At 33.2% G+C, this 27,670-nt stretch overlaps 1 protein-coding gene and 1 pseudogene across 1 annotated transcript; both read right to left on the reverse strand.

Annotated features, from left to right (window-relative positions):
* Positions 1-4,294: 4,294 nt before the first annotated feature.
* LOC144971818 (actin-3-like) lies at positions 4,295-5,376 on the reverse strand (annotated as a pseudogene).
* Positions 5,377-14,235: 8,859 nt separating this feature from the next.
* LOC144971825 (NIPA-like protein 2) lies at positions 14,236-27,601 on the reverse strand. Its single transcript, XM_078912903.1, has 12 exons — positions 27,321-27,601; positions 26,167-26,235; positions 25,382-25,559; positions 25,148-25,207; positions 22,667-22,719; positions 22,002-22,070; positions 21,669-21,765; positions 20,826-20,961; positions 19,828-19,916; positions 19,048-19,111; positions 17,943-18,052; positions 14,236-15,049 (listed from the first exon to the last, which is right to left on the reverse strand). Exons 1-12 carry the CDS (start codon positions 27,387-27,389, stop codon positions 14,778-14,780), a joined length of 1,266 nt encoding a protein of 421 aa, XP_078769029.1. The 5' UTR covers positions 27,390-27,601; the 3' UTR covers positions 14,236-14,777.
* Positions 27,602-27,670: the final 69 nt, after the last annotated feature.

Genomic DNA, 27,670 nt, shown 5'->3' on the forward strand with positions numbered 1-27,670 from the left:
TTATCACCATCATCATCATCATCATCATCATCATCATCATCATCATCATCACTGATGGCAGACTTCAGTGTGGAGGAAAACTGGAGAGAAATGTGGAACAGGGAAACACCAAAAGGAGAAAACATAATTAAAGAGTGCCTGCATTCAATAACGCCAGGACATACTGGATTTCCTCAAACCGCCTCTTAACTGGACATGGTAGAACTGCATCAAATATGTGCAGATGGAAACTTGGAATATTATTATTATTATTATTATTATTATTATTATTATTATTATTATTATTATTATTATTATTATTATTATATTATTATTATTATTATTATTATTATTATTATTATTATTATTATATTATTATTATTATTATTATTATTATTATTATTATTATTATTATTATTATTATTATCATTATCATCATCATCATCATCATCATCATCATCATCATCATCATCATCATTATTATATATTATTATTATTATTATTATTATTATTATTATTATTATTATTATTATTATTATTATTATTATTATTATTATTATTATTATTATTATTATTATTATTATTAGTCTATAATTATTGTTATTATTATTATTATTATAGTATAGTAGTAGTAGTAGTAGTAGTAGTAGTAGTAGTAGTAGTAGTAGTAGTAGTAGTAGTAGTAGTAGTAGTAGTAGTAGTAGTAGTAGTAGTAGTAGTAGTAGTAGTAGTAGTATTATCATCATCATCGTCATTATTATTATTATTATATTATTATTATTATTATTATTATTATTATTATTATTATTATTATTATTATTATTATTATTATTATTAATAGTAATGTATTTGAATAACTTACGACTTCTTGCCGTCAACCTCCTAATCAACAGACTGGGGTGCTTAGGCAACTGTCGATTGCCTTCGAGGGACTGTCAGTCTGCATGCAATACCTTTTTTCGACCTTGATGGTTCTGGAGGCGCTTAAGATATTTGCTTATTACTAGCAGCTTCTAGCTGACAAACCGCTGACATCTATGCAATGCCGCGTTTACCTTAAACCCTCAAGCTGGGTTGGATTCATGGCCGACTAGAGTACTATAGATACGTCATGGTTGGAATGGATTGAGAGAGACAATAGATATGATAATGAATAATATTATTTAGATACGCCGTAGACATAGCACTTTAAAACAGAAGATGCAGCATAATTGAATCTCAGATAAACATCGTGAATAAGAAACAAATAGATTACATTTAGAAATAAGCCTTGATATAAGAAAGCAAGGGCAGTAGGCCATACTGTATCAAATAGACCCCCCATCCCCCGGTATTTTTCTTTCAAAATTTTTGCGCCCCCCGCCCCCCCCCCCCCTCCACCCCCTTTCAATACTCTTCAACAGTCGTAACGTCACTTCCTTCCTAATGACGCAAAGTAACTTAGTAACACTGGCTCTAAACTATCGGAACAATGGCGGACGCCCGTATGAAATATTTCCCCGGCAAGCATAAAAGCTTATCCAGAGGGAAAAAAACACATAAATTTGATCATGCTTTGACTTTTACACATTCTGATCACATGACATATGAAAAGTTCTAGCCAGCATGAAGAATAAAAAGAAATGATTTTCTTTGTTTAGAACCAAGATGGCCGCCGTTGCCGGGTGGCGTGACATCAGACTATTGAATCGTATTAAATGTCATCTCACGATATTTGCGGTAAAAATTCATCAAAAGGGAAAACAAAACAAAAAAGGAAAAAGAAAAGAAAATAAAGCCCCCCAAAATAACGTAGATATGCGATTGAAATAAAGAAAATAACGATAAGTAATGAAATATAATCTTCAATTTATTGAACGGAGATATATAATGTGGACGTTTCGGCTTTGCCCTTTATCAACGAAACACTAAGAACGAATGAGAGATATGAGAATTGCGTAGTTAAAGTGAATAAACAAAAACGATGATGGGACATAATCTGTCTTCGTTCAATAAATTGAAGCTTACATTGTTTTTAATGTTTCATTTGATATACCGGACAAAATTGAATTGCAGTTGTCAAGTTTCATAATTAATGAAGATATCAGTTTTTGGCATGTTTTTTTTTTAAATATAATTTTCCAAATGTTACTAATTTTCTTTAATTAAAAAAAAATACCTTCTTTTTCAGAGAGCTGACCTGGCATCCCACTGTAAGATTGCTGTCAAGCAACACTCCAAGATTTTTTACCTGGTTTACGAAATTTCTAGAGCATCCATTTACATTGATTCCTCCTTCACATGCCTTTTCCCTCATTCTCTTACTGCCAACCAATAACATTTTTGTCTTTTCATCATTCAATCTCAAACAATTTCCTTCCATCCATGCCTTGGCGTCTACAATGCAATTTTCAGATTTTTTTTTGTTTCTTGATCGATAAAAGATTAGCAAAACTTAGGTCATAAATGTGAGTGTCATCTGCATATAAATATAAGTGATGCATTAAGCAGTGAGAGTTTATCTTATCCGCAAGTGGAAAAGTATACAGAGTGAAGCGGACAGGACCCAATTCAGATCCCTGACGAATCTCAAAGAAGAGTAGTTGTTGATCAGATTGAGCATCATCAATAGAGACAAACTGATTTCTGTCAGTAAGATAGGACCGAAACCAATCGAGTGCAGCGCCGGTAATGCCGAATACGCCCTGCAGCCTTCGTATCAAAATCTTATGATCAATTGCATCAAAGGCTGCAGACAGGTTGAGCAAATTCAGCAACGTCAATTTTCCTTTATCAATAACGTGATTTAAATCATTCACAACCATCAATATTGCAGTTTGTGTCCAGTGATTGTTACGTTTTAAGCTGATTGAAAGTGACTCTGGATATTGCTAAATTCAAGGTGGTTCGTCAATTGCTTAAGAACAAGTTTTTTCTAACATCTTAAAGAAAGGCAGTTTTGACAGTGGTCTGTAATTTTATAAAATTGTTTACACCAAGTCCTGATTTTTTATTAAAGGGATTACCATGGCGGTTTTGAACATGGTTGGCACTTCTCCTAATCTTAATGATTGGTTCATAATGTCCGTTATTACGGGAAGAAGCAAATCTAAAATTTCCTTTAATAATTATGTGGGTATGTGATCAAGGTCACTACTCTTACCCTACTATTTGATGAACGAATTACATTTTCAAAGTCAAGGCATTATACCTCCTTAAAACATGACAGTGCTTTTCCTTTAAAAAGATCATCTTCTACATGAATATTTGAAAAACCAAACCTCTCTCTATTTTCTTTTTCCCAATAAAGTACTTTGAAAAGTTTTCAGCTAATTCTTTTTTAGTATTACATGTTGGAAGATTCGTTTTGTTTTCTTTGCCCACAAGGTCGTTTATATAATATGTTTTAACTGCTTAGGATTAGTGGCATTAGATATTCTAGAACGATAAAAATTATACTTTGCTTTTATAATTAAAACATTAACAGCGTTCTTAAGATGAATTGTGAAGTTTGTCTTTTCTCCATTTCCCCTCAGCCGGTCGTTTGTTCCTTCTTGCGGCCTTAATATCGAGATTAAGCCATGGCGCCGTCTTCCTCTCATTCTTCTTGTCGTCAGAGGGGCGTGATCGTCCAAAATGTGACGTAGGGTCGAGAAGACAGCACCATAGTCGTAAGCATCGCTCATTCGCACAATGTCGACTCCCTTAGCGATGTCATTCCGAAAATCTGCCTACCTTAGAAAACTGATTTTTAATAAACTGTTCGTTCATGTTAACAAATAAATGATGGTCCGAAAACACTTATCGAGGACTGTCAAGGAAGCTATTGAAATTTTATTTGTCACAATCCAGTCGATGGTGTGTTTTTGATTTTTCATTAATTTTGGGTCAAAGTCCGGTCATCAACAAGACATGACGATTGTTCGGGGATATTACAATGTTTTCCGACATAGACAATGCTGTTAACGACAAGGTACTCATTTTACACCTAAGTATGGCGAGAGAATACGAGTAAACATTTTCCAAGGATTCAACTATCACACACACACACACACACACACACATGTACACATACACAAACACACACATGCACATTCACACACTCACATAAATACGCACTTAGAGAAGACAAAAAAGACAAATATGCACAATTGTATATTATTCATCTTGTTTATTGGAACACATCCAAAAGGATCATCAGTTTGATTAAAGCTTGTAATGAGCAAAAAATCATTACAACTTATGCATCACAACACAGCTGCTTCACATTTTACAATCCTATTTTAGCTCCACAAAGATGATCATTTCAGAATATTAAACTATTTTGTAGTCATGTCAGAATCAGTTCTGCAAATCGTTAAAGCTAAAATTGTGAATCTTTCTTTTTTAAAGCGCAAACAGACGAAATCTTATTCTTCTTTATACTACATTTGCAACAAATAAATTGTATTTTTTTAAAAAAGAATCAATTTATAATGTAGAAGCATTTTCTGTGGACAATTGATGGGCCAGATTCGTCGTACTCTTGTTTTGAGATCCACGTCTGTTGGAAGGTAGACAGAGAGGCGAGGATGGATCCTCCAATCCATACAGAGTATTTACGTTCAGGGGGAGCGATCACCTTGATTTTCATTGTGGGTGGGGCAAGGGCGGTGATCTCCTTCTGTATGAGGTCAGCAATACCAGGGTACATGGTAGTTCCTCCTGACAAGGCAGTGTTGGCATATACATCTTTACGGATGTCGATGTCACATTTCATGATGGAGTTATATGTGGTCTCGTGGACTCCTACTGTTTCCATTCCCATGAAGTTGGGCTGGAACAAGACCTCGGGGCATCTGAAACGTTCGTTTCCAATGGTCATGACTTGACCGTCAGGAAGTTCGTAGCTCTCTTCAAGAGTTGAAGATTGAGCAACCTTCTGCATTTCTTGGTCAAAATCAAAAGCGACGTAGCACAGTTTTTCCTTGATGTCACGGACGATTTCTCTTTCGGCAGTGGTGGAGAAGCTGTAGCCTCTTTCTGTGAGGATTTTCACGAGGTAGTCGGTGAGATCTCGACCAGCCTAGTCCATCCTCATAATGGCGTCGGGGAGGGCATAACCTTCGTAGATGGGTACAGTGTGGGAAACACCATCTCCAGAGTCGAGGACGATACCGGTGGTACGACCAGATGCGTAGAGGGAGAGTACGGCCAGGATACTGACATATATGGCGGGACAATTGAAAGTTTCAAACATGATCTGTGTCATCTTTTCTCTGGGAAGATGTAGGGAAAATAATACATGCATTTGAATGTAATTTAAGATTGTAAAAACAAAATAAATAAAAGATTAAATAAAAAAAAAAAAAAGAATAAGATAATACATAACAGAGAGATGATTTACACAGAAAAAAAATATCATCTCCCAAAACAATAACTATACATTTGACTGTTTCCCTCCCAGCCAGGAATCTGGCCAGGGCCAGGACAAAACCAAGTAATCTCATTCCAAGACAAAGGCAGAAAGAAAGTTGGAAAACAGATATAGGGGAATAGAAGACACAGCAAGTACCTCCCTGCCCGCTATCAGCGCCTGTAAAAAGGAAGAAAACGGGATTGTAATAAGTTCTAAAATTACAATTAAGCACCCAAGAAAAGGGAAGACAAAGGGGAATTGGTTCAAATAGGAAACCGATGTTTGTTTGTTGTTGCTTTAGGTCTCTTCCAACACAATTGAGGTTATATGAGAGACCGCTGAAACAAAAAAAACAAGCAATCTAACAAAAATAGTACAAATGTAAATCAAATTCATAACCTAAAGATATCATAAGCTAAACTATAAATAACCAAGAACAAACAGGCAGAAGATTTACAGAAAAAAAATATCCCCTGTCAAAAATACAATCACAAACCAAAGAAGCAGGATAGGCTAGTAAAGAGAAGAAGAAACGACATCACTATCGGATCGTACACCCATGCGAACATCATAGGTATATGATTCAAGGGTGATGCTCCCATCCAACCACCCGGAAACCGATGTAGATTCCAAGAGCACACTATCAAAGTACTTAGTTTGAGATCACCTAAAAGTCACATTCAGACACAAGCACAAGTCTATTAAGAGGACTACACTCAAATGTTTACAAATCATATATAATATATAAATAAAACATAATACAGTGCATAACAGAAATGATTTACAAGGAAAAAAATATTATCATCTCCCATAAACTAGACATTTGACTGAATCCCTTCCAGCTAGGGTATCCGGCCAGTGCCAGGACAAAACCAAGTTATTAAATTCCAAGACAACGACAGAAAGCATGTTGGAAAACCGATATTGGGGGGTAGAAGACACAGTAAGTGCCTCCCTGTCCACTATGGGAGGTCAGGAACCCCACCCAGATACATTCAAAATAACCAATATAATACTACATAACAGAGAGATGATCTACAAGAAAAAAAATATCGTCTCCCAAAACAATAATTATGCATTTTACTGTTTCCCTCCCAGCCAACGATTCCGACAAGGGCTAGGACAAAATCAAGTAATCTCATTCCAAGACAAAGACAGAAAGCAAATTGCTAAAAAAGCTATTAGGGGCTAGCAGACACAGTAAGTGCCACCCTGTCCACTACGGGAAGCCAGGAACCCCACCCAGTCAGATGGTTACAAAATGAGCATTATTTATAATTAAAAGCCCAACATTGACATACCTAATATATCATAATGACGTGATGATAGACATGAAACAAATAGGTATAATCTCTTCACAAAAAGGTAAATCCATTCTCTCAGACAAAGAAACAAATAGGGTGCAAAAGAAATCAAAAGATCCTTTTGCAGGACGAAGACACAAAGCAAAATAATAAGGACAAAAGATTTGTGTTTTGTTTTGTTGTTAAGGGTTTTACGGCACTTGCAACACATTTAGGTGATTTCAGCACCAGTTAAAAGGCAGGGAATGGGATTGTCAAAAAAAAAAAAGCATACGAGAATAAGCAAAGGAGAATGGTTCAAATAGGTAATAGTTGTAGATTCCAAGAGCACACCATCAGCGTACTTAATTTGAAATCACCTTAAAGTCTCATCCAGACACAAGCACATGATTCCACAAAGAGAAATGCACTCAAATGTTTACAAAACACTATTCAAAACAAAACAAAAGTATTACAGGGAGATTATTTACAAGGGGAAAAATATTATCTCCCAAAACTAATACTATACACTTAACTGTTTCCCTCCAAGCTAAGGACTCCGGCCAAAGCCGGGACAAACCAAGAAATCTCTTTCCAAGAGAAAGATAAAAGCAACTCAGAAAACTGCTATTGGGAGATGGAAGACATAGAAGACACCACGAGAATCCAGAAGACCCCACCTAGACAAATGATTCAGATGGATAGAATAGATAGCAAGGATGTTGGTCGATGAACACTTCACTGACTCTAAGGGGTCCAGAGTTCTCCCGTCTTAATGGGAATTCCACCCACTCTCACATTCAGTGGGTGGACAAATAAACCTGGTAAGGTAAAGTAAGATTCAACTCCGCGTTTTCTTCCTTGAATTTTGTCTTTATTTATGATTTATATTTTTTCAAATCAAATACACTAAGACACTGTTTTCTTCTACACGTTGGTTTCTATGCTAAATTCAATATATAAATGAACAGAAATAACAATAATTAATAATGATAATAGTAATAATAATAATAATAATAATAATAATAATAATAATAATAATAATAATAATAATAATAATAATAATAATAATAAGAATAATAATATTAATAATAATAATAATAACAATAATAATAATAATAATAATAATAATAATAATAATAATAATAATAATAATAATAATAATAATAATAATAATAATAATAATAACAAATAGGGATCAGCTGAGATTCCAAGAGCATACCATCAATATACTTAGTTTGAGATCACCATTAAGTCTCATCCAGATAGAATCAAAAGATCAAACAAAGAGGAATACACTCAAATGTTTATTTTATACATTCAAAATAACAAATATAATAATACATAATATAGAGAGATTTACAAAGAAAAAAACATAATCTCCCAAAACAATATGTATTTGACTGTTTCCCCTTCCAGCCAAGTACTCTTGCCTGGTCAGGACAAAACCAAGTAATCTCATTCCAAGACAAAGACAGAGAGCAAATTGAAAAACAGCTGTAAGGGACAAATAGAAGACACAGCAAGTGCCACCCTGGGAGGTCAGGGATCCCACCCCACCTAAAAATATTTCAAACCGCAATTTCCTTTACATTTGTTTGTTTGTTTTTAAGGGTTTTACGGCTGTTGCAAAACATTTAGGTAATATCAGCGCCAGTAAAAAGGATGAAAATTGGATAGTAAAAACATTCTAGAAGTCCAATTAAAAGGAATTGAGGAAAAAGTAAGACAAAGGGGAATGATACAAATAGGTAACAGATGTAGATTCTAAGAATAAGAGCACACTATCTGTGTACTTACCTTGAGATTACCTAAATGTTTCACCCAGTCAGCAGCACACGATCCCACTAAGAGGAATACACTAAAATGTTAACAAATCATATGTTAAAAAAAAATAAAAATAAATAACAGTATATAACAGAGAGATGATTTATAAGGAAAAAAATATCGTCTCCCAAAACTATAACTATACATTCAACTGTTTCCGTTCCAGCCAAGAACTTTGGCCAGGATCAGGACAAAACTTAGTAATCTCATTCCAAGACAAAGACAGAAAGCAATTGGAAAACAGATACAGGAGGATAGAAGGCACTACAAGTACCTCCCTGCCCACTATGGGAGGTTGGGAACCCCACCCAGTCCTTTACATTTAAATAGGTTGTCTTTGTTTGTTTGTTGCTTTAGGTCTCTTCCAACACAATTGAGGTTATATGAGAGACCGCTGAAACAAAAAAAACAAGCAATCTAACAAAAATAGTACAAATGTAAATCAAAATCATAACCTAAAGATATCATAAGCTAAATTATAAATAACCAAGAACAAACAGGCAGAAGATTTACAGAAAAAAAAATATCCCCTGTCAAAAATACAATCACAAACCAAAGAAGCAGGATAGGCTAGTAAAAAGAAGAAGAAACGACATCACTATCGGATCGTACACCCATGCGAACATCATAGGTATATGATTCAAGGGTGATGCTCCCATCCAACCACCCGCTAGGTTGTCTTTGATTTATTGCAGATCGCTGTTAATTAATATAATAACACGGATAATAAAAGTAATAAAACTGAAATTTCAAAAGGTTTTTGCTAAAAACTTATGAACTCACTAGTTAGCTTTTGATTAAATCGAAAAAAAAAGCAAAGAAAATTTAATGTCCATTTATATACCACAAAACTCATCATACTAAGAATTTTAAATGTAAGGTCCATTTATATGTAAAAGAAAAATATATAACCAATCACAAAACTCATTGTTTCTATATTTTAAATGTAAGGTCCATTTATATGTAAAAGAAAATATATAGCTTATCACAAAACTCATCATGTTAAGTAGTTTATATGTAACGTTCATTTATATGTAAAAGAAAAATATATAACTAATCACAAAATTATATCATGTAAAGCATGATATCATCAAAACATCCCTATTACGATAACCATTATGGTTTCTGGACATTATACAAAACAGTAAGAGGACGCTTTAACTTTAAGCCGTTTCGGCACAAATAGAAACAAAATTTAATGGATAGTTAAAAGTAAGAGTATGAGAGTGCGTACAAGTACCTAAGACAAGGTAAGACAAAGTGGACAGCATATGTAGATATCAAGTGTAATCTGTCCATCTGTTTTGATTTTGCTCTACGGGCTTTTACAACGCTTAGGACAAATATAGCCCAATTCTTCGCTAGTATAAATGCAGATTTTGTTTGTTTGTTTGCTTTTGTTTTTAAGTGTTTTACGGCGCTTGCAACACATTTAGGTCATATCAGCGCCAGTAAAAAGGAAGAAAATTGGATAGCAAAAACATTCTAGATGTACAATTAAAAGGACTTGAGGAAAAAATAAGTCAAGGGGGAATGGTTCAAATAGGGAACAGATGTAGATTCCAAGAGCACACTATCAGTGTACTAAGTTTGAGATCACCTAAAAGTCTCACCCACACACCACCACAAGAACCCACTAAGAGGAGCACACTCAAATGTTTACAAATCATATGTTAAAATTTTTTTTAAATAACAGTATATAACAGAGATGATTTACAAGGGAAAAAAATGGGATGGTAAAAAAACTATAGAATTGCAATCAAAGCACCAAAGAAAAAGTAAGACAAAAGAGGAACTGGTTCAAATAGAAAACAGGTATAGAGTACAAGAGCACACTATCCGTGTTCCTAGTTTGAGATCACTTAAATGCCTTATCCTGACACAAGCACAGGTCCCCACTATGACGAACACACTCAAATGTTTACAAATCATAATATATATGCAAAACAAAAATAATACAGTGCATAACAGATGATTTAGAAGATAACAAATAGCACCTCCCAAAACTCTAACTATACATTTGACTGTTTCCCTCCCAGCCAGGATTTCCGGCCAAGTAATCTCATTTCCACGACAAAGACAGAAGGCATGTTGGAAAACAGGCATAGGGGTTAGAAGACACAGTAGGTGGCTCCCTGCCCACTATGGGAGGTCAGTCTCCCAGACAATTTTCTTAATCCCACCAAATTGATTCATCAATAAATTTAAACTACAACATACAACACAATTTTTTGGTAATTTTAAAAACTTTGATTCAAAATGTTTAACATAACAATAGTGTCAGCAGTGAATGTATAAGTATGTCAGCTGTGAATAAAAACTCAATAAAATGAAGTAACTGGTTTGTAAAAGAATTATACATTTGTGGAGTATGAACTAAACATTGAAAGCAGAAAATTAATACAATTAATGAAAAATAATGAAAAAAACTCATGAAAAGTTGCATTTATTCAAAATACCTCTTTAAATCGAAGCATACAACACAACAGACCTTAAGATTGTGATTTGATATACTGCCCTTTTGAAAACAATGCCAACTTGTCATTACATAATAGTTTAATAAACCATCACAAAGATAGATGAATAAATAAATTTATTAAAAATAAATAACACAAAAATTAATAAAAGATTAATAAAGATATATACAGAAATAAAGAAAAATATTTTTTTTTTAAATATTGAATGACAAATAAATAAATAAGTATATAAATAAATAAAAAAAATAAATAAATAAATAAATAAATAAATATGCAAACAAAAAGAAAAAAATTGATTAGGCTTTAGTCTTCCCTGAGATGTTTTATACATTCAAGCATAACAAGGAAAAGTTAATGGTCAATGACCATTTTATTGTGAATAACACCACTGCAAAAAAAATACTCATGAAAAACTGTATTTACTCAAAATACCTCTTAAAATCGAAGCATACAAAACAACAGATTTTAACATTGTGATTTGATATATTGCACTTTTGAAAACAACACCAACTTGTCATTACATAATAAACCATCACAAAGATAGATGAAACAAACTTGAGATTTTTATATAACACAATATCCACTAAACATGCTCAAAGCGCTTTACAAAGGGTCCCTGACCAACAACATCGTGCAACATGTAGAACAAGACATGACATCTGTTAGACGATATTACAATTTTTTTCCGACAGACACAATGCTGTTAACGGCCAGGTACTCATTTCACACATGAGTGCAGTGCATGAATGTGAATCAAAAGCCTTTTCCAAGGACTCAACTAAGCGCCGAGCAAGGCTCAAACCAAGGACCTTCGATTCGACAGCAGGCATCATACCACAAGACCGCATAACCGCACGAATTTCTCTTCTAAGATTTTAAAAACTTAACTGAAATTCTCTAAAACTCCTCTGTTTGTTTTGTTTTTAAGGGTTTTACGGCGCTTGAAACCCATTAAGGTCATATCAGCGCCAGTAAAAAGGAAGAAAATGGGATAGTAAAAAGTTCTAGAATTACAATTAAAGCATGCAAGAAAAGGGACGACAAAAGGGGAATTGGTTCAAATAGGAAACAGATGTAGATTCCAAGAGCACACTATCAGTGTACTTAGTTTGAGATCACCTCAACGTCTCATCCATACACAAGCACAGGTCCCCACCAAAAGGAATACACTCAAATGTTTACGAATCATATATAATAAGTAAATAAAACATAATTACGTACATAACAGAGAGATGATTTACAAAGAAAAAAATATCTCCCAAAACTAACTATACATTTGACTGTTTCCCTCTAAGCTATGGTATCTGGCCAGAGACCAGGACAAAACCAAGATATCTCATTCCAAGACGATGACAGAAAGCATGTTGGAAAACAGATATAGGGGGATAGAAGACGCAGTATGTACCTCCCTGCCCACTATGGAAGAACTCCTGTTCTTATGTGTTTTACAGCTGTGTTTTACAGTGATACAAATTTAGTTAATTTCAGCACCCAATAAAATGGTCAAACGATATTAGCTCTAGCACCTAAAAAGAACATAAATCAAAGACAACAAGTTTAAACAGGGAGAGATAGTAGTCCTAAGAGAATTCAGTCAATATGTCTAAGCTGAGACCACCTAAAAGTCCTAGCACAATTAAGAGAGAAAATTCCTGTCAAGAAGGATACACTTAAATGATAATCAATAAACAAATCAATAACTTAAGGTAAACTCGAGAGTATATTACTATTTGATAACGTTTAGAGAAGGCAAGGAACTGTATAATGTGCTCGCATTCTGATTTTCTATTCTGATTTACGCAAAATCAAAATTTTAGAAGGGAAGCATTCTTGTAATATTATATGGAAACATTTTAAAAAACAAAAAACAAACAAAAATATACAAACAAACGTAGAAAAAAAAAGTTTGCATTCATTATCTTTCAATCAAATCTGTATCTCTCTTTTCAAAGGTCAAATAAACAAAATGGAATGCAAATAAAGCATAAGTTAGGAAAGCAAAAACATCATTTTGTATATCATTCATAATATATTTATATAAGTAGCTTATTGGAGCATCGACATGTATTAACTATACCACAAAACATTTTGCCATACATCATGATCCATTTATTTAAAGTAAACTACACATAAAACAACATTTTATCTTAAACATTTATATGTAAACATATTTTGATATTAGCCAGACAAAAATAATAATTTTGAAAACCATAAAATAGCTATCAATCGATTACTAATTCTATTCCATATTGCTTTATTTATTGAAGTTATATAAAAGGCCTTTCAATTACATCAGACAATATTACCTTAAATTCACCCGTTTAGTCTACTTTACCAAAAATAATTTTGAGTTAAAGTCAGCTATCCACTTTCAAATATTTTAATTTAAATTAGTTGTGATACTGAAATCATGAAGACACTAAGAGGGTGTGAAGAGAGAGATACTAGTCAGTTAAGACTTTTACCTGGCTACGTTGGACAAGTTAAAAGATCTTTGTGTTTCTGAATTAAACGGCTTCTCTATACACAAATACATACAAGAAATAAGGTGATCTTGCTTGAGGCTGGTCACCATGATAATTTTATACCGGAGTCTTAAAAAAAATTCGCCCTCATCCTAAGCCTGACAAACAAGCAATAGAATTAAGTAAAGCTTTAAATTGGATCCATTCTTGTTTGATAATTGTATACATAGAGTGAGAGTAGAGGCCAGACCCTCATAAATAGAGTCCCACAAAGTATTTCGACCTTTCCTCTATATAATATATATGCAACAACCCACTAATATTCTACGAAAATATAAGACCGATTAACATCTATATGCAGACGATACACAAATATATATGGCATGCAAACAAAACGATCTAAGCCAAACATTAGCTACAAATTTCTGGTATTGTGCTTTAAATATCTTAACACATGTCAATCAACTTATCTCAATGACAAACTGAAGTTCTATACACCAACCCAATCATTTCACTCCTCATCCGATGGAAAACTGCTTGCTACTCAAGGAATCTTTCATGTCATGTGGAGGATGTTTTTTTTCTAGAAACATCCCAACCCTCTGGAACAAACTTCTAAAAAAATTACATCAAGTCACCAGATATATTATCAAGTGTTATGCCAATACCAAATAAGGATCTTAGTAATACTATAAAGGTCAAATAATAAAATGAAATGTCACTGTATATTTGTGGGAATTCGTCTAACTTGCTTTGACCTTAGAACAAACTTCTCCCCATTTGAACTCTTCTCTACACGCCCAGGCAGTAAGTGCCTGGAATAGGACTTTTTTTTCACATATTTTTCTCTATTCAATCAAGATGGACATTAAATTTAGAGGCCTCGCTGTTATAAATCAAGGCATCTTTGTCTGACAACAGTCAGTTGTATAAGCACTTTAAAAGGGCTGCATATTTGATTCTATATAATGAATGAATACTGTCCCCCAAAATTAATTTTTAAACTGCTTGAGCATTATGTGGTGTGGATAAGTGTGAGATTAATTTAATAATAAATTATTGTTTATTTACCCATTTATCTATTCATTTTTTTTTAATGAATTAAAAACACTCTTATCCGGAGCATATCCATGGTCAATTACCAGAGTTAATGTAAAAATACATTGAATCACATTTATACATTAAAACCATTTCTGTTGTTCTTTAAATAAATTTTGATTAAGTAGCAAATGAATACAACTATTTTTTACAAACAAGCTGATGTGTGTTAACATTCTTTGTGACCTTTAGTGCCTCTTGCTTATCATACAACCCAGTTTTACTTTCCCTACTATCAGGTCATGGCCAATTGGATATGTGTGTCAATAATTCAAGAAACTCCTCCTTCACTAGTTGTGGCTCCATAGTTATCCATCCTCTCCCTGTCCAAAAGCATATCCATTGAGGTCATAGATAGCTGGTCAGCACTAACACCACCAACAGCCCCTTCCTCAACTTTATTACCAGGGTCACCTGGGGCGTCATTACTTGATGATTTGCTATCACTTCCAACATGAGCACTGTCTCCTGTCACAGTCTTGAGATGACTCACATGTCCATGGGGCTGCACTTGACCAACGCTCACATTGGCTTTCATCCAGGCTGAAAAGAGAAAGTGGGGAAAATGTCAATTTATCCCCCCCAAAAAATTAAACATCGTGATAAAAATAGGACAGAGAAGTCATGATGTCAAACCTTCTACTCTTCTGGTTCCTAAGTGTGTATGTAACCAGCCTTAGGGGGATTGTTTTGTTTTTAAGGGTTTTACGGTGCTTGCAACACATTTAGGTCATATCAGTGCCAGTAAAAAGGATGAAAATTGGATAGTAAAAGCATTCTAGAAGTACAATTAAAAGGACTGGAGGAAAAAGTAAGACATAAGGGAAATCGTTCAAATAGGGAACAGATGTAGATTCCAAGAGCACAATATCAGTGTACTTAGATCACCTAAAAGTCTCACCCAGACACCAGCACAAGATCCCACTAAGAGGAATACACTCAAATGTTTACAAATCATATATAATATGTAAACAAAACAATACAGTGCAGAGTTGATAGATGATTTACAAGGAGAAATATATCATCTCCCAAAACTTATACATTTGACCGTTTTCCTCCCAGCTAGTTTATCCGGCCAGGGCCTGGACAAAACCAAGTAATCACATTCAAGTCAGAAAGCATGTTGGAAAACAGATATAGGGGGATAGAAACACAGTAAGTCCCTCCCTGTCCACTATGGGAGGTAAGGAACCCCACCACCCCACACCGTTAGGGGGATTAATAATTAATGAGTTTCAAATTGAATCATTAGGCAACATTACTATTTTAGTAGCAGGATGTATAGGCAGATTCTTAAGATTGCCGGACATGAAGGGCGAAGATGGATGATCTTTATTGACGACAAGGATATAATACTTAGTCTAGAAAATAAGATGCCATCACTCTGAACTCAGAAGGTCAATTACACAAGGTATGTATCAGGTCTTACAGAAGAGTGGTTTTACACTAACTTCCAATGAGATTGGAACCAGTTTTTTTACATCCTCTTTTGTTCCCTATTAATGTGTCTTTAAGTAAAATAAGAAATAGGAGGGAAAATATCAATTCCATGATATCATGAACATATTAATTGGGTAAGATATAAAGGTTGATTATAACTTGTCATTTCTAAATTATTTGGAATAATATATTAAGTTCAAACTTTCATTCTTGGAACTACTTTTTAAAATCATGAAATTTCACAAATTTCTAAAAGTATGTACAAAAACATTTATAGCTTTGTCTTAATGAACTCTACATGAAAGAAATTTATCTCTTTTAAGAATTAAAGAGAATACTTTATATATTGTTTGTTTGTTTGTCTGTTTTAAAGGGTGTTACGGCGCATTTAGGTCATATCAGCACCAGCAAAAAAGGAAGGATATTAGATAGTTAAAATGTTCTAGATGTACAATTAAAAGGACTTGAGGAAAAAGTAAGACAAAAGGGAATGGTACAAATCGGGAACAGATGTAGATTCCATGTGCACACTATCAGTGTACTTAGTTTGAGATTAAGTAACTAAAAGTCTCACCCAAACACCAGCACATGATCCCACTAAGAATACACTCAAATGTTAACAAATCGTACGGTATAAATAATTTTTAAAAAGTACATAACAGAGAGATGATTAACTAGAAAGAAAATATCATCTCCCAAAACTATAACTATACATTCGACTGTTTCCCTCCCAACCAAGGACTCCAGCCAGGGTCAGGACAAAACTAAGCAATCTCATTCCAACACAGAGACAGAAAGCAATTGGAAAACAAATACAAGGTGAAAGAAGACACAACAAGTACCTCCCTGCCCACTATGGGAGGTCAGGAACCCCACCCAGGCAACAATATTGTTGAACATAATACAATACTTGTTTTACAATTCAAGGATTTGCATATGCAGTGCAACAAGCATTAGACGAATTACACAGACCCCCAGAGAAGTTAGCCAAATCTCTGTTTCAACGAATATGTGAACATGGTTATAAGACATGAGACACAAATTGTGATGTAGCTTACTGTGTCGGTATACAAAACTATGTGTAATCTTAAACGTTTATAGTCGAATTGATACAATTTAGTGAGATCTACTCATATAAATCACTGGGTAAGAAAAAAAAGCAAAGAGTAGAGTGATGTCAATATCGTTCCTTCTATATGATCTAATTGTTTGCACATCCTGGTCTCGTAGATTAATACCTTTTCGTAAAAATAATGAATATAATTCACTCTTGAGTTACTCGCTAAGAGAAACAAAACACGCACCACCATGCCATACAACACGGCATGCGGGATAACATGGTAGGATGTCACATTATAAGGTGATCTGGTGGGTGTAATATGAAATAGGTGATTCCATTGATGAGCTGTTGAATACAACTCATAATTATAAACTTTTTTTTCCAGGTCATTCTTGTTTATGACTTATTTTCTTTTTAGGTCAGTTTCAGGCTACATAAGGCCATGAAGGCTACAGCACAACCCAACTTGCTCTGTTCTCTCTCTCTCTCTCTCTCTCTCTCTCTCTCTCTCTCTCTCTCTCTCTCTCTCTCTCTCTCTCTCTCTCTCTCTCTCTCTCTCTCTCTCTCTCTCTCCATCCTCTCTCTCTCTCTCTCTCTCTCTCTCTCTCTCTCTCTCTCTCTCTCTCTCTCTCTCTCTCTCTCTCTCTCTCTCTTTCTCTCTCTCTCTCGTAGTGGCCAGTGTGTTGACCCTTAGTCTTGGTTTAGTTCATCAAAATCTTGAAACCATACATGGATGCCATGCAAAATTTACTACAACAATGAAAAACATAATTTGGGAATCCTGTCCTTATTCGTGAAACTGTGAATTTGTCAAATGTGTGTTCAACGAAACCGTGCTGCACTGTATAGGAAATCTTAATGAAGTATATTATAATTTTATTAATGTATAATCGCAATACACATATTATACAGTCTTTAAAGAAAAAAAAAACTCACAAGGGATAAGATCAGTAGAGACGTGTTGGTGTTCTTCTAAAAGTTTCCCTGATTTTTTGTCTGTCTTTATCAAGGTTATAAAGTACACAGCCATGAAAGAAAGAATACATCTGTGGGATATAAAAATGTGATAAAATTAAACTTTGTAATGTAAGAGACTGAATATCTTTCAAACAGAGTTTTTCCTATTATTGCAGTCAGACATGTCACTATGCTTTGTACTGTGTTAAGTTTAAAGACGCATTTGTGCGGCTACGTGGTCTTGTAGTATGACACTCACTTTCAGACAATTCTTTATCCTGCTATATTCACGTAAATTTGTGTTCATGATGAACGGATATTATTCAAAGTGAAAAGCTTGTAACTTGGCTTTGGCGGCTTATGTATTTGAAAAATTAATTGCCTTATAATCTGCATTCTTTTATCTTCCTTTTAATCGAAAAACGTATGCTAAGTACAGTGACATTATTTAAATATGCAACTTAACAAAATCTAACCTTTTTATAGTCTTCTCACAATCATTACTTCAAAACCTGTCTATGGGTTAACAGACATCAGTGAAAATGAGTACTATGTTTGTTATCATAATAAAATTTGATTTTATCTCATTTTGTTCACACCAAAAACAAATCTGTAACATCACATATTTTTGAAGCATGCTTGATTAAAGACACCCATAAAACGGGCATATTGTTGAATAAAAATGGTCAGTCAAAATTGCTTGTGCAGGAATCAGATAATCGTCAACAGCGGTAGTTTGATGGGTTTTCAGCCAAATGTTTGTTCATTTCATGGTGTGTATTACTCTTTCTTTTTCTAAAAAAAAAAAAAGAATAAATACATTTAACCATTTTAAAAATCTTTTTGGTTTAAACAGATTAATCTAATTTTTTAATTAAATTTTTGACTTACCCGAATATCAGTCATCCGAGTAAATATTTGTAAAAGGTGATGGTGGTGGATTTATGGGTTCCAGCTGAATGTTCTTTCGTTCTAAGGTGTGCACTACTCTTAACTTTTTAAGGAATAAGTACAGTTAACCATTTATCTTTTGGGTTTAAACATTAATCTAATATAAATTTCCAGGTTAAAATTTTGGACTTACCCAAACAAAAACATCACTATCTGAATGTCAGTCATCCCTAGGAACTCTTTGTAAAAGATGATGCCTGAAAAATTATTGAAAATATTTGTAATCTATATTCTAAAAATCCATAATAATCACCATGATAATGATGATCATCATAATCATCAACATAATCATCATCACAATTATTATTATCATTATTAGATAAATAAATTAAAAAAAAAAAACCAAAAAAAAAACAAACAAACAAATAAACACATGAATAAATAAATAAATAAATAAATAAATAAATAAATAAATAAATAAATAAATTCCCTTTATTCATCTCCAAGAGGAAATTTGCCTTTAGGGCTATTCCAAGAGAAGTCTGAAAAACCCATTATCTACTGCAGTGACTATTATAATCATTATTATTACTATTAACATTATTATTATAATTATCAATATCTTTATTATTTTCATTGTTATTATTATTATTATTATTATTATTATTATTATTATTATTATTATTATTATCATCATTATTATTATGATTATGATAATGATAACTACTACTACTACTACTACTACTACTGCTACTGCTGCTGCTGCTGCTGCTGCTACTGCTAACTACTACTACTACTACTACTACTACTACTACTACTACTACTACTACTACTACTACTGTTATAAACAATCTTTGTACTTGAGCTTTGATTAACAATATATTGGAGCTATAGTCAACAGCAATTCGGCAACCTTGAATCATATTTCAAACAAATGGAGTGTTTTCTGTCCATGAGTTGAAGTCACACTTACCTGCTAAAATAGCGCTTGCTGTAAAGATCACAAAATTGATGGGGACTACGATAGTAGCGTCATAGTTCTTCATCGCAAGATTCAAATACCTGAAGAAATAAGAGCAACAATAATTGCAACAGCAATAATAATATTAATAATAATAATAATATTAATAATAATAATAATAATAATAATAATAATAATAATAATAATAATAATAATAATAATGATGATGATGATGATGATGACAATGACGACGATGATGATGATGATGATGGTGAGGAGGAGGAGGGGGAGGAGAAGGTGGAGTGATGATAAGAATAATAATAATAATAACAATAATAATAATAATAATAATAATAATAATAATAATAATAATAATAATAATAATAATAATAATAATAATAATAATAATAATAACATGATAATAGGAATTGTCCGTTTGCATTAACAAGCACCCAAGAAAAATTAAGACAAATAGAATACAGTGGTCCACAAGCAACCTATCCATGAGACTAATCTAAGACCATCAAAAAAAACATACCAAGATGAATGCACATGATTCAAGCAAAAAGATGTACAATCAAGTAATAAAACGTATAACTTTAAGCTAATATTTGCATTAAAATCACAAACAATTTCTTTTTATTTTAAAACATATTTTTAAGAAATGCACAAGTTTCCCAAAAAGCAAATGATATATGTTATACACTAGGCAAAAACAAAATAAATCCTCAAAATTCACAACAATAAAAAAACTGTTTCTGATTCTTCTCATTTCTTATGCATCTAATTCATCATCTGGCATATCATTTAGAACACAGTGCATAAGGGTCCCATTGTCTTGTGAGTATCACATGACAAAGGTTGACATGTTCCTTCTTCTACGAATGAAAAGATTAACACGTAAAGGAATAAAAAAGATATAGGAAGATATAAGAGGCAACATATCTAGCCCACAATTGTAGGCTGAGGGCCCCGCCCATAAAAAAGAAACAATTAGAAATAAAACTTACTTGATTTGTATGAGAGCAGTGACGACCAACACTAGCAACATGGCATACAAAATTGGTTTTGACCACTGAGAAAATCCAGAAAATGATAACAACAACATCCCAGACACTGCCTTGGCTGATATCACAGTGAAAGATGCTTTTATGAAAAATACAATAAATGAATAAAATTATTTTTATTGGCCAGTTTTTGTTTATTTATTTATTTGCTACTCTATTCATTTAGCTTGTTTTAACAAAAATACAAATGAACCATTATCTTCTTTCACATACTCTCAATAGTCAATAATAATATGGCATTAATTGGAGGACTATGGGGGGAGAGAGCAGAACCAGATGGAGTGCAGTTAACAAGATTCAACATTATCTCATGAGTAAAGCATAACTACGATATCAACAACAAAAACGAAAGTGATAATGATGATGATGATGAAGACGACGATGACAACAACAACAACAATAACAAAAACAATGCCTTGTTTGTTGCTAGTATTCGCTTTCCACATTGAATCTTGGATAACTTGTTGTTCTTCAAGTCTGATTTGCCTGTTTGCTCCTGATTCTCACTCTTTATATATCTCTATAATATTTTTAAAAAATCATTTTTGTCATTGGCAAACATGGTTTTTAAATACTCATAATGGGTTGTTCGACGAATTCTTTGGCATTCTTGTTTTAACTTGATATGTCAATAATCTTTAGATATGCACTGCGAGATGCAATTGACTATAATGTAACCCACAACTTTTAATGCTTCAATTACATTCATTAGTCAGACTCTTTTCTAATTAAATATTGCTCAATTGTGCATTCTGTTTACACTTCATAAGAGACCCAAAAACAAACCTGTTATTGATGAAATGAGCAAATAAACCACAACGTGAGTATGTTGATAAAAATGCAGCATCACCAGTAAAGCCACAACAGCCGTGATTTCAACCACCTAAACAAGATTGAAAAATGAATATAATTCAAAATTTTAGGGACTGATTGGGGGGAAAAAAGAGGAAAGGGGAAAAATAAACAATCATTTCAAAGCTTTTAAATGTGTAATTTAAATCTGGGTTCCCCATCATATATAAGCTCCATAAAATATATTTTGTAATAATAAAATTTACTTTTCTGAATTTTATAAATATGGACATATTCCCTGTTTCGAGAAACCCCAAAAAATCTTACCACATATCCCACAAACACTGGTTGAGACAGAGATTCAATTATCTCATAACTTCCCTGAATCTTTTCATCCTGAAAACAAAAGAAATTTCTTCATAAATATCAGATTTATTTATTCATTCTCAATGCATATTTCTCTCTATTTTGTGGAATGGAAAAGAAGATGAATAAAAAAAGAAATGAAGATAGGATTGATTCAAAATACGCTAAACTTCAATTTAATCCTATTTCGGTTACATTATTAAAATTATATTCCATTTTTATCATTCATTCTTCTATTTTAAATTGCAAAATATTGGATGTTAAAGTATAACCTATAAACAATAATATTCAATAAATAATATTTACATTGTTTTTGATATTTTCGTCAAGAAAAGTGAGCACAGCACCATTCCCGACATTGAGCATGGATGAAAAGATTTAAACAAAAGTCACGTATGACAAAAGCATCTATCTTTTTTCTCTAAATAAAATTTCGATGCCTATTCAGTATATAATGCTGTGGAGAAAACAACCCCAACGTTTTTGGTGTTTGAATTTATAACCAATAAATTATAATTATAGGAATAATGAATGCCATAGATTACTAGAGAAGAATATTGAGAAAGGAAACTGTTTATAGAAAGTTTATATAAATGATCACCAGTTTAAACATTATTCAATTTTACCTGTCCTGAGAATGTAACCAGAATGAAAGCTCCAATAATGGCCAAAGAACAGCCTGGAATATATCACATAATTAAAAATGAACAGCTGATAGAGCAACATTATAAAAGTGTTACACGTGTTCTGAAATACAAATGTTACCTCATCAAACAGTTAATGCATTGTACAGTAATTGAATAAAATTGTGACATTATGTTCTTGTTTTGGAAAGTTTTATGCAAATGGAATTATAATATCAAATTTGATCTGTCATTCTTTAACATAACTGAATTAATTTCAAGTTTATATTTATTTCTCATTTCATGTGACACAACCTCAGACTAAATACAAGACAAACAACGGTTAGTCAGGACAGCTCTTTCCATTATTTGAAAAATATATCGCCTTTGTCATGCGCACAGACATATCAGACTTATATGGAAAGTTGGGACCAAATCACTGTTGATTACTTTAACTACCTTTTTATTCTCTATATAAAGCACTGCAGTTTTTATCATCAAAGAGTTAGAGGTTGATATGACATAAGTAATCATCTCAGTGGCGATGGCTAGCGTTAAACTATGTAATTCACCTGATTAATCCCTTTTAAAACTTGAATTAGTTTATACAGCCTCTTATAGGATGGATTATAATTGCAACGTTTTTATGATCGGCTCTTTTCATTAAAACTATAAACTTATTTCTTAAAAGTCTAAATTTTACTAGGCCTATAATTGTTAAAAAAATTGCTGTGTCTATTTTCATTGTATATTGTTTGTTTGTTTTTAAGGGTTTTACAGTGCTTACAACACATTTAGGTCATATCAGCCGCCAGTAAAAAGGATGAAAATTGGTAGTAAAAACATTCAAGATGTACATTTAAAAGGACTTGAGGAAAAAGTAAGACGGAGGGGAATGGCTCAAATAGGGAACAGAAGTAGATTCCAAGAGCACACTATCAGTGTACTTAGTTTGAGATTACATAAATGTTTCACCCAGATTCCACTATGAGGAATACACTCAAATGTTAACAAATCAAATGTTAAAAATAAAAAAATAACAGTACATGACAAAGAGATAATTTACAAGAAAAAAAAATATCATCTCCCAAAACTAACTATACATTTGATTGTTTTCCTCCCAGTCAAGGACTCCGGCCAGGGTCAGGACAAAACTAAGTAATCTCATTCCAAGGCAAAGACAGAAAGCAATTGGAAAACAGATACTGGGGGGTAGAAGACAGAGCAAGTACCTCCCTGCCCACTATGGGAGGTCGGGAACCCCATCCAGTCATTGGCTATTTGATTTGCAACAAAATATAACTCCACTCTTTCATAATATTCCGAAATTCGTATTTTTACCGTCCTCGTTCTTTCAAGGGCATGTTGGTTCATGGTATCGAGACTTGCGGCGTTTAGTATGTCAGCATCAATGGTTTGATGTTTCTTTATTGAATGAGTTAGGTCTTTCCTCAGGAGTTCCATGTCAATGTTCTTAAAATCACCTGAGGTAATCTGTTTCTTTACAGGGTGGTTTTTGTTACGTTGATGGAGAAGAATAAAAGATGATGGTCAGAAACCAATTTATTTATTTTGTTGACAGAAGACAAAAATTGGAAACCTTCATCTGTAATGACATTGTCGATGGTGTGGCCATGGTCATTCGTTGGTCCGGTCACCTCCTGAACTAGTTCACAATCCATCAACAACTCATGAAAAGTTTTTGATTCGTTTTTGTTTCCATTAAAATCAATGTTAAAATCACCAATGTAAATGTGGTTTCTGTTATTAATTGACAGGTTAAAGATAAAATCTCTCGAATTGTTGTTTTCACTTTGTGGTGGTTTATAAATGCAATGAAATATTTGTTTAAAATTTTGAAAACTATAAAAAATCCAGCATATTCAAAAGAGTCGAATAGGTTGTTTAAAAATGATATTTTGCAATTTTGCGTTGACATCAAACTGCTTTATTTGTCTGAAATTCATAGCATTTACTTGAAATATGGTATGAAAAAGTTTGATTTATCAATATAATTGTTGATCCTCGTCGTCAATATAAGGTTTTCAGTTGATGGTGATTGATAAGATTCGAATATGATGTTAACAAGTCTCAAACACCAACTTTACATTTTGTAGTTACAACCGGAAGATGTTAATCTTTATTAAAAATTGTTCAATAACGTAAAATTAGTCACAGCAGTTACAGTTGTGCGTCGTCATATTAATAATTTGTAAATAGTGTAACATTAACAACGATAATTAATTAATACATTACAGTAATCATACACCATTTGGTTGTTAGGTCTGACATCCAATTCTAAGGGTTGCAAGCAATTTTACTCTGTTTCAAACTACAGAAATAGGGATATGCTCCAGCTCCATTAATCTGATGGCTGTGGAGACACACTTTTATTTTATCTACATAGTCTAAAAACCCATGAAAATAACCATTGACCAGAATTGTCAGCTAACTTGATACTACGTTATCATCTGCAAATCTTACCAAATAAGTTTTCTCCCTTGACTTTTTCCTTTAACACAAGGGCCGCAATGAAAAGATTTGCTGTATGAGGAAATAAGTGAAAAAGAAAATGATAAAACGTCACGATCACAAGTCTCATTTTTAATTCCTATAACATTTTTGAGATAGGTTTGGGTATTAATTTTTTTTCTACATAAGTAAGAGTTATGAGATATATTGATAAGGTCCATTATTCAATTACATTTTTCAACTCACCAATGACTGTGGTCGTGCCAAGTGGTGCCACAAGAGATGCCGGAGCAAATCCATAAGCTGTAAAATTGCAGCCTTCTCCCAATACCATTAAGCATAGGCCAAGCCACCACACAGGATCTTTGGTGTAATGCTTTTGAATTGCAAGATCTCTGTTCGAGTTGCGCACATGAACATATTTCTAAAAATTAGAAAAATGAGTAGTGAGTTAGAAAAACATTTACATCATATGATAATTGGCGATTACAATGATAGTTTAATTAAATTCAATAAATTTTTAAAATGACAATTAATTCTTTAACACTTAGATAATGATGTTTACCAGGTTATATTTATATATCTATGACAATGACAATTAGTAAAAGGAAAAAAAATTATATCCGAATTGTGAAGTGCAAAGTTTAAGAAGCCCCTACCATCTTATTTTCAACACATGGTGAATCATTTTAAAGAATGGCACATTACATATTCGTAAAAGGCAGTATAGAAGGAATGGAGTTGACATCACTCAGCTCTTTGTTATTGTTTTTAGACAGCCATTTTGTTGATAAGTTCTCACAAAATTGTATCAATAGTTCTCACAAAATTGTATCAATCAGATGAACGTTCAAGGTTACATTTAGTTTTGTGTGCTGGCACGCTATATACGGCTGACAGTTGTTGTGAGTATTTTGCCTAAACACAAAGCATCAATAAATATTAAGAGTGTTTTACTGTTAGGAAAAAGTCTCTTAAACAATCATGAGGAAAAATACATAAGATAATATGGATTAATGGGAAAAAATTACCTGCAAGTTTAAAGAACAACTGATCAAGATGTTTCCAAATATGGCTAATCCACTGCCCCAAACCAAGTCCTGTTGTGGAAATGGATAAATTATGAATAATGATTTCAACAGAATAACTTCTCTTTCGCTCTTTTTAATTCAAGTTCAACATCAAAGTATGTTGTTCTTAACTTGAACAAAGTATAACATTTCTCTTTTATTAGCAAAATGTCAGGGTCAGAATTACAATCCAGCACAATAAATATCTAAATTTATATTACCATTGCTTGTTGATTTGCCGTGGAATAAGTATCACTTTCATTACTTTAATCTGTACTCAATAATGATGAAATTAAAACCTTTATCTTGTAAAAATTAGTGGCAAGTGTTATATTTCAAAAATGTATTTTTTTTATTGACATCAGTGATCAACATTACGAGCAGAGAGAATACCATAAGCCTTTAAAGCGTTAATAATCTGTTGTGCTTGTGCACCTTCCCCTCCCTTTCAAAGTCAAGTCAGAGATATTAGAGGGGATTTTATATTTTCTTCCCACGGCAAATTATTCTAGGTGAATTATAATCAATATTATTCAATAGAGGTTTCAGTAAGAATGTCTCATTTTAAGATATTTGGAGAGAAAACATTGCCATTTATAACAGACCCTTTTAATGGGTTTTAAATTGAAGAGAAGTCGACTCTGGGATCGAACTGGACCTTGACGTCTTGTTTGAAACTCGCTAATTCTTCTCTTCTATTTATTTTGGAGAAAAGGTGGCTCGGTATTTAATGGTTCTGTGATTTAAAAAAAAAAATTGAGCGTTATATAGAGCAATATCCACTTAACGTGCTCATAGCGTTTTACAAGGGGTCCCTGGTCAACAGCAACATTTAACATGTTGGAGGGGACATGACGCCTGTTAGGCGATATTACAATTTTTTGGACACAGACAACGTTGTTAACGTCCAGGCACTCATTTTACACCTGTGTACGGTGAGAGAATGTGAGAAAAGAGCCTTCTCCAAGGACTCAAGTATGCGCCGAGCGCGAGGCTCGAACTCGAACCCTGGACCTTCCGATCCGAAAGCGAGTGTCATACCATAAGACCACATAGCCGCACAATAAGACTATATATTTTCATAAAATGCCTATCTGTATCATTATAACAAACACCTGTTCATGTGTTGATCTGTTACTGTCAACGTCACTGTCATCTGCATTAGAATTCGAGTCCAGTGCCATTGCGTTGTGTACATCAGGAAAATCAATTGCACACTTCACTATTATTCTGTAAATATTAAATGACCCTATAACTTATTATAATTTTGAATGCATGATTGTTTTTTATGCACAATTTCCTATTCTGGTTTAATACTTCACAACATAAGTATTGCCACGATTCTACGCATCTCGCTTGTTCACTTGCAAAGGCAGCAGACAACGAACGGATGAAACGCCAAGTGAATAAACGGAGGTGCCAACAGGGTAAACGGTTATCCTGCATATCAGACTAATTTATGCAA

This window comes from Berghia stephanieae, chromosome 1 (assembly GCF_034508935.2).
Source record: "Berghia stephanieae isolate SIO BIC M18660-M18661 chromosome 1, UCSD_Bste_1.3, whole genome shotgun sequence".
Lineage (NCBI taxonomy): Eukaryota > Metazoa > Mollusca > Gastropoda > Nudibranchia > Aeolidiidae > Berghia > Berghia stephanieae.

Bases quoted from the DNA above. Each gene is read 5' to 3' on its own strand.
- LOC144971825 (XM_078912903.1), bottom strand. From the start codon at position 27,389: ATGGCACTGGACTCGAATTCTAATGCAGATGACAGTGACGTTGACAGT. The intron at 19,917-20,825 runs GTAAGTTTTATT...TTATTTCTTCAG, and splicing joins ACTGCTCTCATACAAATCAA to GTATTTGAATCTTGCGATGA. The intron at 19,112-19,827 runs GTAAGTGTGACT...ATAATTTTTCAG, and splicing joins AGCAAGCGCTATTTTAGCAG to GCATCATCTTTTACAAAGAG.